At 38.2% G+C, this 16,133-nt stretch overlaps 1 protein-coding gene and 1 non-coding gene across 4 annotated transcripts in view; both read left to right on the top strand.

The window, feature by feature from the left end:
• Nucleotides 1-16,133, top strand: part of fmn2b (formin 2b) — a 237,454-nt gene that overhangs the window by 150,066 nt on the left and 71,255 nt on the right. For all 3 annotated transcript variants that reach the window (XR_487913.2, XR_487914.2, XM_007893908.2), the window contains exons 9-13: nt 2,140-2,234; nt 2,379-2,508; nt 6,999-7,145; nt 11,808-11,867; nt 12,043-12,163. Coding sequence is in view for 1 of the 3 variants with exons in the window: in XM_007893908.2 (XP_007892099.2) it covers nt 2,140-2,234; nt 2,379-2,508; nt 6,999-7,145; nt 11,808-11,867; nt 12,043-12,163 (553 nt within the window). In the remaining 2 variants the exon portion in view is untranslated. The remainder of the gene's footprint in view (nt 1-2,139; nt 2,235-2,378; nt 2,509-6,998; nt 7,146-11,807; nt 11,868-12,042; nt 12,164-16,133) is intronic.
• On the top strand, nt 1,678-1,749 carry trnae-cuc. Its single transcript has one exon. It is a non-coding gene; the product is annotated as a tRNA-Glu (tRNA).

Here is a 16,133-nt window from a genome sequence, read left to right as displayed (position 1 = left end):
ATTCTACCTTTAACTATCAGGGAATTATTCCTGTACACATGATTTATCTCAGTCCAGATTTAATTCTACACTACATGTAGTAACTTTTTAACTTGCACTCTGTGATGGGGTAGGAAATGAAGGAGGGAGAATAGGATTGATGCTCCCCAAGATGTTCAATAACAATAATTCTGCTTCGGTATAGTTTTGAGACAAACCTGTTTGATTAACCACCATTAATTAGAGATGTTCAAACCTTGTAAAACATGTAATATTAATATTCCTACTCTATTTTCCCATCTCCCCAGATGTTTCATCCCTTATTGAATGAAATTCACTTCCTCAAATTTGTTGACTTCAAGGTCATCACCTATAGATTAGTTGATAGCCTATCACCTCTCTATCTCTGATATTCACCTACCCCACTTTACTACTTAGCCCCTTGGGTCTGCTGCACATTCCCCGTTCCCTTTGCACTCCCATCGGAGGCCAAGTTTTCAGCAACTATGCCCCTAGCCTCTGGATCTCCCTCTCTCTTACTCCATTCTCACCCTCTACCCACAGTAACCCCCCCCCCCCCCCCACTCCCATCTGTCTTCAAATCAGCCTAAAAAACTACCTCTTTGACAGTGTACGGTTGCCTTCCCTTTCCTTGTTCAGAGTCTGACCCCATCTTTGTGAAGTGCTCAGATGATATCCTATGGCAAAGACACTATATAAATTAACCTTCTTACATACATCAAACAATACCAATGACTTTTTTCAACCATTAAGGGGTGCCTATTACATGCATTATATTATGTGCATATCTCAAATGGTTGCAAAATTACTTTGTTGAAAATTTATTGTATATTTGCGTATTTGTATTCCTATTCTAATAAGCTTTATATGTTCTCTAAAATACATATTGAAAATATTTAAAAATCATTTGACATTAACACTGGGCTCTTGTGGAGGCATTGTGTTTGTAAAATGCTAGGTTTCCTGTTTTACTGGCATTGTTATTTTATTGATGAATAATCTCTGTATCATACTTTCCTGGAATGTGCTATTGCAATGGCACTGTTTTCAATTATAAAACCATGTAACCTGCAAATTGATCACGAGCACTGCATAATGTGCACTCTGAATACCCTTTTTGTTTAGCTGGATTACATTTATTTTTGGGATTGTGTGAATTAAGAATGAGATAACTCGGTATCAGAACTCTGAATGTTAAGTGCTTGGACCTAGATGTGTCCTTTGATAGAGCTCTTGGATTTTTCTAATTAAATGGTGAAGTAAATAAGTTTTTGTCGCAATTTGGAACTTGTTTACTTTGATGAGCCTAGTCTTGGTATGTTCATATCAAATGCAGGTCTTTTGTTTCTATTTTCCCTCTGAGCTCAGTGGAGTTGCATTATTTTGTGAAGTTCACTGGCTCCGGGATGCTACTCCGCATGAAGGGAGCTGTATAAATGCAAGTTGTTGTTGTTTGTTAATGATTAAGTATGCCATGTGATGTGATACTGAACCTTACAGACCAGAAAGGTTCAGGTTCAATATCTTGTTCTCCTTGAATCAATTATGGAGGCCAACAGGGGTGCAATGATCATTTTCTAAAGCCGAGAAAGAGAAGTTTGGGTTGATTTCTGCCCTCATCATGAACTAGTTATCATCCTCTTTGACCCCCCCACCCCCCCCACCCACCATCAGTGGAGTCCTGTAGCTCAGTGGTTAGAGCACTCGTCTCTCAAGCGAGAGACCTGGGTTCGATTCCCGGCAGGGCGAAACCTTGGTCAAGTTTCCTTACCCCACACACCTGATAATAATCCCTCAAGAAAAAAAACAATAATAAATTGGTCACTCCAATCCACAACTGTTTGTGGGACACTGCTGTGCGCAGTTTGGCTGCCGTATTTCGCCCACAAATGTACAGTTAATTCACTTTACAGTATATTCTGTCTAGTGCTTTGAGATGTCTAGAAGACGTGAAAAGCGCTATATCAAATGCAAGGATTATTATTATTATATTAGAAGTCTATTGTGTGAGGACAGGATTGGCTTCCTACTTTATTGCCATGAAATAGTCCACTTACATTTGTAGATTTTCACCCGATTTAAAAATATGTTTGCCAATATCTCTCCAATTTTAAAAGCATGTGTTCTTTCTTGAAACAGAGAGCACAGCCAGAGGAGCTGGAGAAAATTGAAAAGCAGATCCAAAAGTCAGCCAAAGACAAGGAGAATGCTAAGCCCTTGGACAAGCCTGAGCAGTAGGTTTACTCTTTGGTTTCTTGTCCCTCAACCATTGGTGCCATATATACTTGCTTCTTTAATTACTTGCATTTGCCGGGAGCTTACATGTTTGGCATACAAGTTTCGAAATGTGCAGTGACTGGCATTCTTTCCCTCATCAGGTTCCTCTATGAGCTAGCTCAAATTATGAATTTTTCGGAGAGGGTGTTTTGCATCCTTTTTCAATCCACATTCTTGGAAAATATTGCTGCTATTCACCGCAAGCTTGAAATATTGGAAAAGTTGTGCAAGGTATGTCTCGCTAAACAAATGAAAAGCAGGATATACATCTCACTTTTATTGAGTGTCTGTTTCTCAGACTGCTTCATTTTGGCTCCTGATGTATTTTTTTACTTTTACAGTGTGTATTGAGGCTATTATATATAGTGTGTCTCCCCTAACACACATCATTCCTTTCCCTTTAAATTCTTGCCTTATCACCCGGTGGGAGGGGATATAGAAGGAGGAAAGAAAAACAAACCCACAACTATTTAATACTTTTCTCCCTAGAATTTGTTTTCATCTAAACTTATGCTTAAAAAGAGGCCAAGCTGGAGGCAAACCAATTGAGCAAATTGGAAGTGAATGTCATGTATTAAACCCATTACAGCTTAGCAGGTCTTGATAAACATTGGTGCTCAATTTCAGTGAACTTTACAGGCCAATAGCAAAAGATAATGAAGGATGTTATTACAGTTTGAGGATCTTTATGGAGTGTCCTTTTACTCAGCACTTTCTGGAAGCAGTCTTTTTTTTAAATTCCACTAATTCTGTTCTATGCTAACCTGCCCTTTGCAAATCTATGTGACCTGACGGTTGACAATTATCTCCTTTGTAGTCATTTGTTCCTGGATCTACGTGACTTGCTACTGGATTATTAGAAAGGCATACGACAAGACACATGACCAGTTTTTAGACTACAGTATAATTATGACTAATTTTATTTTACAAATAACAGATAACATTGAGATTCATCTATAGGCAGAATACCACAGAGCATAATATCTACTCTGGCAATAAAGCTAAAACAGTTTCCTTAAACAGCGGTTTAACCCTTGCTTTTAACCTTTCAGTCCAACTGAGTAAAAAGTTATTTCCTTGTCAGTTGGTCAATGACTGGCTTATTAATCTCTCCAGGACTCTTCACTGTATTTGGTCAATCCATTATGTATAACAACTCCAGTTCGATAAAATTAGCAAAGTTGAATAGCTTAAGTTTTTTTCCCAATTTCAAATATTATGTACCTTGTAAATAATGTCGATATACAGATATATATATGGTATTGATAAAGTAAACCTCGACCAATATTTTATGATGCACCAAAGCAGTAGAACAAGGCTACATAGATTCAGAGTTAGAAAGGGCAATTTCAAGACAGATGCAAGACAGGAAGGCAATGAAAGACTGAAACAGGTTTCCAAGGAGCGGGGCTGAAACCAGGACATTGGATTAATTTGATGCTATGGGGAGGGTGGCAGAGTGGGTCTTCTGGAAAGATTATGTGGGGGTTGGGTGTGAGGGTCTGGTAACACTGCTGCCTTACTGAGTCTTGAACAAGTTCTCATCTTCTATGTATCATGCAAGTTTAGACAAGTATTGACAGGCTATTTGACTGTAGCCTGGCTCAATTGCTGTCTTACATGAACATGCTTTCCAGCAAATATTTCCTCTCCTACCCAGGTTCGTTCACTGAGACCTAAGCATCAGTGGAGCCCTCCACTAATACATATTAAACTCTGCTTACTTTGCATTTTGTCTGATTCTGAGTAAGTTTACCAATTGAGCCATCAGTTGAGCAATCGGCTTCTCTGTGCCAACACTTAATCTTTCAGTGTAGGCACAATCAGGTTATTGTTAAACTACAGTGTACACAGATTTAATTTGAAGAATTATTATTGTTTGAGCAAACTGGTCCACATATTGTTTCAATGTGACTCCCCGTGACTATTTGAAATTAATAAGCTTTTGTTGAAACTCCACATTCTCATCTGTTGAAGTACCTGTCCTCTTCCATTAGAGGTCCTCAGCTAATATGTCGATGTTACTGCTCCCACTGACAATGGAGCGTTTTGCATTACCATTTACAGTAATGCACTACAGTCTACAGTGGACTTTATACTGATTATTTTATATTATACTGCATGAAAGAAAGCAGGCCTGCATATGTGCAATTTTTATTTTCTATTTACTAATGGGAAACATCTTTTCATACCTTTCCAGTGTACTCCTGAAGCATATTTGGATTAAAGTTATTAGTAGATACTTTGCTTTATTTCTCTTGTGACTGAATGCCCATTTATAATCACAACTGAGACTTATTATAGATTGTTCTCCAAATATACGGATTAAAATTCAATGCTGAATAGTCTTTGAAGTCTTTTGTTATCTCACAGTTGTTCATTTTTCAAATAGTTAGAATAATCGCTTAAAAAATAATAATAATATGGTCACTCAATCCATGACTGTTTATGGTACACTGCTGTGCACAATTGACTGCTGTGGTTCGCCCACAAAATATACAGTCAATTCACTTTGCAATATATTCTTAGACATCTCGAAGAGGTGATAAGGTGCTATTTCAAATGCAAGGGTTATGATTTAGATATTGCCAAAGCTTTTTTTAATTAGTCAGTATTTGATTTTAAAACTGCCCCTGTATCTCTGTTGTGTTAAATATGTGATTAGCACTGAGTTCGGTATGTGACTAGCAACATGAAACTGTCAGTTAGGTTGTGACCATCTCAAAGATGTTGCACATTCCTACTTCTGATCTCTTGTGATCTTGAGAAGGTATGAGTTGCAAGAACAAAGCTCAGGGGTATCAGAACTACCCTAAAATACACTGGGTTGGAAATAACCTTGGTACATATTGTGCTGGGGTTTCCTGGAGTGCTTTCCAGCCTGCTTTTTAAATCTATACTGTTAACACAGCACTGAATGTAGTGTTGGTTAAGAACTGGGGCAAGAAAGTGAACGCAGTGTTGGAAGAGCATTTGGGAAATGCTGATCAGAACATTATTCATGGTCAAAATAGGTACAGAAAAAAGTCAAAAAGAAAGGATTGGACTAGGAAGAGTAACTTTCAGTGTCGAGAGGAATTCTTGTAGGCAAATTGGAAGGAAAAAATAACAGAGCACTGAATGTAGCACAGCACTGAATGTAACACAGCACTGAATGTAGTGTTGGTTAAGAACTATGGCAAGAAAGTGAACGCAGTGTTGGAAGAGCATTTGGGAAATGCTGATCAGAACATTATTCATGGTCAAAATAGGTACAGAAAAAAGTCAAAAAGAAAGGATTGGACTAGGAAGAGTAACTTTCAGTGTCGAGAGGAATTCTTGTAGGCAAATTGGAAGGAAAAAATAACAGACAAACAGCTAGCTAGAAATATTAAATTGTGAGATTGGGAGGTAACACAGAACATTATTATTAGGAGCACTATTGTTAAACATTCAACATTATTCGTAGAAGAGTAAAGGGGAAAGGAAGAATCATTTTTTTGCACAAAGGGATATTGTCATGTGGAACCCATTACCACAACCATTTATTGAAGTCACGACATTTAAAAGGAATTAGACATGTAAAGAATTAAAGTATAACAGGTCTCATTCTTCAAGGAAAATAGGGAAATTAGTTGAGAACCTATGGTTCCATTGGAGAAGAATCAAGGAGTTGGCACAATGAACTGTATTGTCTCGTGAAACATCTGAGATTCTATATACAGTAGTTTTATGATGCATCAGATCTTCAGATGATGGCATTTGTCATTTCCAACATTTTATTAAATCTTTATAGTCTTTCCTCATTATAAGCTTGCTGTTTAAAGTTCAACTTGTATCACCACTGCAGTGTAGTTTTGCTATGCATTTTGGGATTCTGTAATCAGAGGGATGTAATTGACAGGATGGAACAGGTTCAAAGCGAGTAAGGTTGGAAAGGGGGGAAGGAGGAAGCCTGCGGAAGGGGCACGAAAGGGAAGAAAGAGGGAGCTGAGAGGGGAGGGGAAAGGAGCCAAGGAGTGGTACAGGAAGTAAGGAAGGAGGGTGTTGGGAGATCTTGGATGGAACAAGTTTACTGGGAAGGACCCAAAAGGCAGTTTCACTGAGAAAAACACGTTCTTCAAATTCACAGATCTTTTTAAACAAGAATGTTTTAACTTAAATAAACTCAGTGAAGTAGTTTCCTCACCAGGAACTTTCGTAGCCATGTGAATGTATGTATGGTTCTGTATTTACACAGATAGATAAATATATCAATACCTCGATCATTTTCTGTCAGTCGGTGATGTTGATAGCTTTGCTGTAGGAGGTTGTGAAATGGACATTATCATAACCACATCTTTGATATTCAATTATGATTCAGCAACTACATAGCAGAGACCACTTTTTATCAGGGGCAGTTTACTGGACTATTGATTAATAAATGTTGCTGAATATTTACATGTTTTGAGGTGATGCATAATCTGCAGATAAGTTGAAAATGAGATTTTCAAATAAATAACTGTAAATAGATGGCCTAAAAAGACTGCAAAAAGGTGTTACTTCAAATTCCAACATTGGACTAAAATGGTCTGTTGCACTATAACTAATCAGCATTTTAAAATTTATCGAAAATATTGTAGCTATTAAGTAATGAGCAAAATGTCCTATTTTTGATTGCCAATCTTTTGTGATTTGATTTTGACATGTTAAGCCTAAATGGATAAAATGAAACTTTCTTTCTTTCTTTCTTTCTTTCCCAGATTTTTAAAACAAGTGCAGGTGTGAAACAGGTGCTGAGTTTGATTCTTGCTTTCGGAAACTACATGAATGGTGGGAACAGAAGTCGAGGCCAGGCTGATGGCTTTGGTTTAGAGATCCTTCCAAAGCTTAGAGACGTGAAGAGCAGTGTAAGTACATAATGCCCAACACATATTGTGATTGCCTATCTCCAAACCAAACTGCCTCTGCTTGTATTAATATTCTTCATTGTCTTGTAATTTGTGTTTGGTTCAACTTTGTCTGATCTTGAACCTTTGGATAAGAATGGGGGAAAAGACCAATTGTCCCATTCAAGTTGTTCGCATCACATTCTTCACCAAACAAATGTCCGCCTACAAAATACACAGTTGATACACTTCAGAATAAATCCTGTGAATCACTTTGAAACATCCTCCCAAAGTAAAAGATACTATATAAATATGTATAGTATTGGATTTGACTGCATCAAAATCTATCTTCCAATCCTTGATCCATCTGTATATTTTGTTATCTGCTATTTATCTTCCAATTATTGACACACACCTAGCTTGGTATTAACAGCAAATGGTCTAACATTACAAGGATGAATTCCTTTCCTATCAAGTAATTTCTGAATAGATCAAACCTTCCGAGTCCCAGAACAGACTTGGTGGAATTCCATTTGTCACTGCCCTATATATGCTTGGAAAGAATAAATACATGTTTTGTGCAGTGGTGTAAAACGGAAGACACAAGATTCCAAACTATATGACAAATCTTAAACAGAATCCCCATGGTATTTGAAAATTTCCAGTTGTCTGTTATTGTTGTGAATAATAGTAAAAACAATTGGCATGATTGTATGAAAATTAGCATTGCAACAAAGTTATTGGGGCATGGGGTCATTATCGATGACTCAGGAAATCTTGCAGAGATTGACCTTTAACTACCCAAAATGAACTCCAGATGGTTTCTTGGTGTAGCTTAAACAGATTTATAAGTAAGGGAATGGTCAAGTACAGTAATGCGAACAATTGCGTATCTCATGGTATTATGTAGCAGTTGCGTTGAATGGTGCCATTTTTTTGTGGTGGTAGCTTTGGAATTACAGTATGCATGGTGGCCCAAATCTCTTCTGGCTCCAAAGTTAGCAGAGTTAAATTTTGCACCTTGTGGGTATGACATCTTGCAAGTAGCGCACATATAATGAGTCAGCTTGCTGAAACTTAGAATTTGCCAATGCTGGTTCTAGATGCAATGAAGCAATTAAAACATTGAAGACTGATATACATTTTCATGGCAACCTAGTTAATTTTTGATGTGGAATACTCTGAATCTTTAACTAATCTCAGGAAGTAGGTGACACTGATATGGCAGAGCATTTATTGCCATCCTCTTATTACCCTGGGAAGGTGGTGGTGAATCTTTTCTTTGAACCACAGTAGTCCTTGTGTCCATTATGCTCTCACAATAGTAGGGATTTCTAGGGTTTGGACCCAGTGACTATGTCTATGACCCAGTGATATATGCCCCAGTCAGAGTGGTGAGTGACTTAGAGGGAAACCTGAAGGTGGTGTTTCCATGATTCTTGTTCCTATCCTGGATCATAGATGTTGCTGGACTGTTGAAGCAAAGTTGTTGAGTTATTCCAGTGAATTTTGTAGATAGCGCAACATTGCAGCCACAATGCATCAGTGTAAGAGTGAGTGAATCTTGACTTGAGTTTTGGTATGCTAATCAAGCAAACTGTTTTCTCCTGGATTGCTTTAGTGTCTCGAGTATTAATATAGCTGCACCCATGGTGAAGGGTTTTGTATTCAATCATACTCCTGACTTCAACCTTGTAAATGGTGGAAAGGCTTTAGGAGTTATGAGTAGAGTGCAAAGCCTCTGCCCTGCACTTGAACTCACAATATTGGTGTGACTGGCCTATTTAAGCTTCTGGTGATCCCCGAGATATTGATAGTTTGAGACTCGGTGATGCTTGTGCCATTAAAGTCAGGGGGAGGTGGCTGCTTTCTCTCTTGTTGGTGATAGTTATTCCCCAGCATGTATGTGGTGTGAATGTTGCTGAACCAGGCTGACACAAGCTCTAAGTTTGCTCCTGTGGAGGTTTAAGCAAAGTAGACATGTTTCAACATTGATTCTCTTTACCTGGATTAATTCTATCTCAACCTACAGAACAGAATCTGGTGCCCATTAGTGATGACCCAATGTAAAAACCAGTATAACATTTAACAGTGCAAGTAGGATGTGTTAACATATGCCTGTTATATTTTTTGAAGGGAGGAGAGTAGTGGTATCGAGGGGAAGAAAACCAAACCCTGTCAATGCACAAAACTGTAACATACCTTTTGGGTGTAATCTAGTGATGAATTTTTATCTGAGCAAAAGCTAATAAGAAAAGGTCTTTTTTCAAATCAATGGAACAGAGTGTCTCTTGTGCTCTGATTTATTTGTAAAGAAACCGCAAGCAGTGCAAAGCAAAACCAATGCAAGTGGTCTTGCTTGAATCAATACTTAAAGATTGGGCTGGCATTCTTGTGCTGCACTTTGGCTCAACAAATCTTAGCATGGCACTGGTGCCAATAAATACAGCATAAAGGATGCAGTTGGAAATCTGCTTGTTGCTATGGAGTCACCAAGTATTCACTTAACCGAGGTCCAAATGTAATCAATAAATGTCATTCAGCAGGTCCCAATGCTGCTTTCATCGTATAATGTTCAGAACAAACTCCTGAAGCAGTTTTACTGATGTACAGAACCAGTCTGTAGACTGCATTCTTCAGTTTCTCACAAAACTTTAATATTTCCTTTTGGCTTTGCCTTTGCAGGATATTGTCTGAGATATGCTGTCTATCATTCTGGAAGAGGTACTTAATATTCAAAGTACTTTTCCCGTGTAGATTTTTTTCCTTTTTTTGGGTTAGCTAGGTGTCTCACACATGCAGAAACTCATCACCATGCTCAAACATTTCAATGCTTCCCACCTACACATGGAAATTCTAAAGATGTTTATTGGAATGAAATGAGCACCTGGAGGTACATATCCTGCTTACCTGATTCCAGAAAGTATTAGATGCAGATTGGCAAAAGCCATGGTTTGAGGATCCCAAAGCGTACATTGGGATACCCTGGAGTCTAACCTCATAGCTTGTCATTGATAGCACTGCCTGGCAAGCTTTCCCACTGCTTTCCCGGCTAGGACCATCCAACCCATTAGGGGTTTGGCTTCCAGGGTTAACAGGAGCTGAGTGGCAGGACTCCTTGTTCCCAGTGACGGGTCTGCCCTTCGAAGACCTGCTGATGAGCCAGCTGGCTGTGCTGTCAATAGCATTGCACTGGAGTATTGCAGACCTGCCTAGCTCAATAACTGAACTACAAAGAACACCACAGAGAGAGTAAGCTGGATTCTGACATTCCATTGCCAAATATGTCACCTTGGAGCCAGTTCAATTCCATGTACCTTATCTTACCAGGTTCTGTAACAAAAGAGTTATGATGAGGACTGATGTGTGGTATTTCTCTACAAACTTTCTTAATTTGCTCTGTTCATGCAGGATAGCATCTCGGAACATGGTTCCTGCAGGTTGATATTGTGTATTTCTTATGGAAGGAAATCCCATTTACACAATTCTGATTCCTTAGTAATAATAATAAATAAATCCTTGCATTTGGTGGAGCATTTTCATGCCTGGAGGACATCTTAAAGTTCTTCACAAGATTTACTGTCATGTGTAGTGACTGTGTGTTTTTGTTAAGGAATCCCATTAAGAAATGCCACAAATTACACCCCAGGTTATCTAAAAGTAGAATAGCAAATTATTGGTATTGACCAGTTCACAGGAAGTGTTTACTTAAGACTTCCATGTAATTGCATAGGTGTTAATAGTTTGCATTTCAAATCGCAGCTTTGATTTGACAATTTCATACTGTAAAACTATGGATAGTAATTGTATGCAGAGGTGACTATAATGATGTGATGAGTGATGTAGCTACATTATGGTCATGGTGTACATGCTTAATGTAAGAAATGAAGATTATAACTCAACAACAACTTGCATATATATATATATATATATATATAGGGCCCTTCACGTGGGATAGCGTCCCAGAGCACTTAACAGTGGTGGAGTCTGAGTTGGGAATGGAGATTATTCCCAACTTTGATTAACTAAGGAACTCTTATTGCCAATAACTAATGCTGGGGAACATAATTACAGTCAGAGCTATAACAGGGTGCAGTTATAATAATAATCTTTACATTTGCTATAGTGCCTTTCAAGTCAGGAAGATGTCTCAAAGAGCTTTATTTTTGTAGGTAAATGTAACAGCCAATTTGCACATTACAATGTTCCACAAACATCCATAAAATAAATGGCCAGTTTTATTTGTGGGATTCTTTTCAAATAGTGCTTTGGGATCTTTGATATCCACTTGAACACCTGCAGATAAGAACTCAATTTGATGGCTTATCTGAAGGAGGGCACCTCCAACAATGTAGCACAGCCTAAACCACTGCATATTGAGTGTAAGCCTTGAATCTGTGCATTCAAAGTTCTAACGTGGGGCTTGAACCTATAGCATTCTGACTCAGAGGCAAGAGTGCTACCCATTAAGCCAGGCTGACTTACTTGTCACAACTGTAGCACACTGTAGAAAGACAGCTAGCTCCACTGAGCAGTAAATGAATCTGCATTAACTCAATCAGATGCTATTAATACTCGCTGGTTGAAGATATTAATATAGTTTATTCACACTCTTGTTGCCCACATTTTTTTTTCATGGGTTTCTCATAAAACAAGAACAAACTTTCCTTTTTCTTCTTCCAGGACAACAGTATTAATCTTCTGTTCTACCTGGTTTCCTATTATCTGCGTAACTTTGACAAGGTAAGGTTATTTTTTTATATTTTTCACTTACAATTGATTTAAATATAAAGCAATTTTATTTGAACTATTGCAATAGTTTTTTTCCCCCTTTAAGTTAAAATATTTACAAATGTAATAGAATAATGCACAGAATACACATTTGTCGTTCATAAATCAAAATTGTTTTCTTTCCCAGGATGCTGGCACAGATCAAAGCATCTTCCCTTTGCCGGAGCCACAAGACCTATTTCAAGCATCTCAGATGAAGTTTGATGATTTTCAGAAAGACCTCCGAAAATTGAAGAAAGACTTGAAAGGTAAACAAACACAGCTTCTCCAACTCAATCAGTGAGCCACATATGGATTTTTTAACCATTTTATTGCACTGAAGGGAGCTGTTGAAAGATCAGCTTGGAGCTGGAACTTCACATTGTCTACAAATCTCCCAATCACAATTAGTCTGCCACTGAAGAGACTTTGTATACCCCAAGGCACAATATGCCAGCAGTTTTGTTAAGATCTAGACATGAAATGAGAATAATGCATCTGCACGACATGCTGTCATCAATAGTAAACTGTGCCAAACGGCTCACAAAAGATGTACATAAATGAGCATAGAGAGCCTTTATAGATTAAAGTCTATGGACTTTTTTATGGCAATAACTATCAGCTGTTACTTTTAATAGTAGTGATTTGTCTAACAACCTGAAATGGATACAACCCCATTAAACAACCATTTAGAATATTTATTTTTCACGTCAACTGGCACTTTTCACATCAATATAGATCAACATCGATATCTAAAATGAGCCTGTTTTTCAAAGCAGGTCAAAATCACACAGCATTTCAGCCTCTGCTAAAGCTCACAAGGAATTCTGGTGACATTGTTCATCCCCCAGGATTTGTATCAGAATGTGTATTGCATCGTATTGCCATGCACAGTAAAACTCACATAGGTGGTATCAGTTAGGCCCATAACATATAATATGACTTATGCAAAGTATGAGTTGTGGAAAACTTGCATAATTGTATCATTTGCGAGTTATGTAAAGTAATGTGTGTTGGATATTATATGACTAACACATAACAAATACCCAAGTAAAAAAATAATAAAATTGGTCACTTCAATCCACGACTGTTTGTGGGACACTGCTGTGATCAATTGGCTGCCACATTTCGCTCACAAATGTAGTCAATTCACTTTACAGTATATTCTGTGAAGCACTTTGAGACGCCTCAAAGACATGAAAGGGGCTATATCAATTGCAAGGATTGATTATAAGTATTGTGCTTGCTGCTGGGACATTAAGGTAAGGTTTCTGTATCATGTTTAACCCATGCATATTAAAGCTATGGTAGCGCATTCTTTCCATATGCACTATTGCATAGTACCATACCTCATGTGCAGAAAACTTGTACTGTACAATGAATGGCACAACCAAACAGGTTTCAAAAGAGAACTGTTTTATTAGAATATAAACTCTTACAAAGTTTGTTTCACATGGATGAATAGGGTGGGCAACCTTTTGGCTGCTGAGGACTGGATGCTGCGTTCACTTCCCCCCACCTCTCTCTTTCCTTCTCTCTCTCTCTCTCTCTCTCTCTATGCTCTCCCTCTCATTCTCTCTGTGCTCTCTCTCTTTCTCAGTGTCTCTTTCTCTGTGTGCTCTCTCTCTGCTCTCTCTCTCTCTCAATCATTCTCTCTCTCCCTCCCAATCACTGACCCCTGCCTGAGGGGACGGTTTGCCAGGGATAAAGGAAGCAGGTGGCCCGACCTTTTTCTGTTTCCTCTCCCAACCCACCCCACTCCTCCCCACTGCAGTAAGCAATGATGCTGATGCTATGCCCGCTGGAGGGAGGGTGCAAAGAGCATTAGGTTGTGCATGTGTGGTGTTCCATTTGAGGCAGGCACAGGAAAGCACTCCGGGATGCTACTCCATGTGAATGGGCGCTATATAAATGCAAATTGTTGATGCTGTTGAACTAACGTTTGGATCTAGTACTTGTGGTAGCGGCATTAAGAATTACACGGTGGTTAATACGAGTAGTGCGTATAAATTTAACTGGATTTTTACATGTAGCATCAGCAGCCACATCTAAGAGAAGTAAACACTGTATTGTTTGGCTAAAGCTGCCTTAGTCATGTTAATAACTACTTATTTTGAGCAATATGCAACCTTTTTAAATTTATCCAATACTAGATATGATTGATTAAAGAGGTAATGTAAAGGTAACTAACATGGCTCACTAGTGCTGGAACATTTCTTTCTTTGTAGCTTGCACCTTTGTGTGTTTTTGTGTTATGGCTGACACAATTCAAGACCTGCTTACAACTCCAAATCTCAATGATGGTCCAGACAAGGGTGTTTAGTGTTCTGTATAAATTGTGATAATTCACAATCTGCTCACTTTAGTAAATTGGGAAGATTCCACTTAACTGCTCCTAATCTTTCTGTACCCTCCCCAGAATATTTAAATATAATTAATTGTGTTGATCTGGAAGGTGTAAAGTCTGAGTGGAACCACCGGGATTGAAATTTAAAACTTTCCCAATTGCTCAGTCAGTACCTTACCTAGTGGAGCTCAGGGAACATTGAACAAGTTGAAGGTCCACACATATTGAACACAAAATGTATAACTTATTCAAGTGGTTAAACCTGTAGACCAAAAATGTTTTGTTTTTAATTGCACACATTTCTAAATTATGAAGAATGCATTTTTTTCAGTTTATAATAGTGCTAATAATCCTTGCATTTGATTTAGCACCTTGTGACATCATTGAGTCGTCTAAGCACGCTTCACAGAAAATATTATAAAGTGTATTTTATGGGTGAAATATGTATTTTGTTTAAGCTCTTAATGCATGTTAGTAGTACAGGGAAATCCATTATAGCTTCCTTCATTAAATAAATATGCTTCAATATAATCAGTGGTAGTTTTTGGAAATATTCTTTCCTCTCTGATCATCAGTACTAATTACTGCAGGTGGTTGAGGATCATCAAACATCATGCAATATCTGTCATTAGTTTCTAATGTGTGCCCGTCATATATCTAGGGTATCTATATAATATGTTAATCCTTCCTTTTGGTTTTGTGCTTTATGTTGTTGAGAGTGTGTTATGTTCAGAGTGCTTCCCACTGGACAGCTCCTGGGGAACAAGGAATAGTTTATGTCAATCCAGGTTATAATGTCAGCAAAAACAGTGAAACAAAGGAGCAATGGACGAGGGAGGTGGGAGCATAGGTATATTAGGGTGTGAAAAGATTTATAACTGAGGGTGAGGACCTTGAAATTGATCCACTGGGAAACTGATCTTGGTAAGGACTAGGATGATCGACTTGCAAAGTTTGTGACTGGTGGATTTGAATCAACAGGAACTTGGGAGACCTCAAAGAGTGGGTTGTAGCTGATGAGTCAGGAGGCAACACAGATATGAATGAGGAATTCAGCAGCATTTGCGTGAGATGAGAAAGGTGGCAGGCAATGTAAATATGAAGGGAAGCAGTTTTGGTCGGGGACTGAATGTGAGGAAGGAAGAAGAGCTGAGGATGGAACTGAATTGCAGGGTTTTGCATTGCTTCGGTGAGTTGGAGAGAGACGTGAGGGAGAATAAGGAGATTGGAGCCGGAAATGAGGAGATGTTGGTAGTTTCTTGTACACTACAGTGAGGTTACTAAACGTACTAAGGTAAATGCCTTTCATATTTACTCAGCTGTTATCTTTGTAAGCGAAGTTACAATTTAGAATGTGTAGGAGTGGGAATGTAGTGTAATTAAGGGAGATTGAAGAGCAGGGCTTAGCCCCCATTTGTATTTTGGAAAGAATTTTAACATGACTGAGGTAGAGTAATGATGTTCTTTTGAAGCAACATTTTTCTNAAAAAAACCTTAATTTTAAAAATAATAATGATAATGAGTGCATTTATTTTTGCTTATACAGATGAGAGCCTTTCTGGTAAACATCAAATCTCCGAGTACGGGAAAATACTCCACCATAATTAGTGATAGAATTCGTCAAACCTTATTTTCTCTTCGATAATCAATTCTAATTACGGTAGGTTGTTGAGGACAGTTAAACCTCAAGCAATACACTCTTGTCAGATTAACGTTTGTGGAACTATTTGAAGTGGTACAAAGATTAGATGTGTCTCATTTATGTTTCAAGAAGGGGTTCCTTTTAATTACTTGCCGTGAATTGTAGGTTACATGTACACTGCGCTATGTCTTTCAGTAACACATACCCACTAAGTTTTCGCTTGGGAAAGAGAATAGAGAATTTCCCAGAC

The sequence above is a fragment of the Callorhinchus milii genome, unplaced genomic scaffold, assembly GCF_018977255.1.
Source record: "Callorhinchus milii isolate IMCB2004 unplaced genomic scaffold, IMCB_Cmil_1.0 Scaffold3, whole genome shotgun sequence".
Lineage (NCBI taxonomy): Eukaryota > Metazoa > Chordata > Chondrichthyes > Chimaeriformes > Callorhinchidae > Callorhinchus > Callorhinchus milii.
This window is presented reverse-complemented; position numbering and strand designations above follow the sequence as displayed.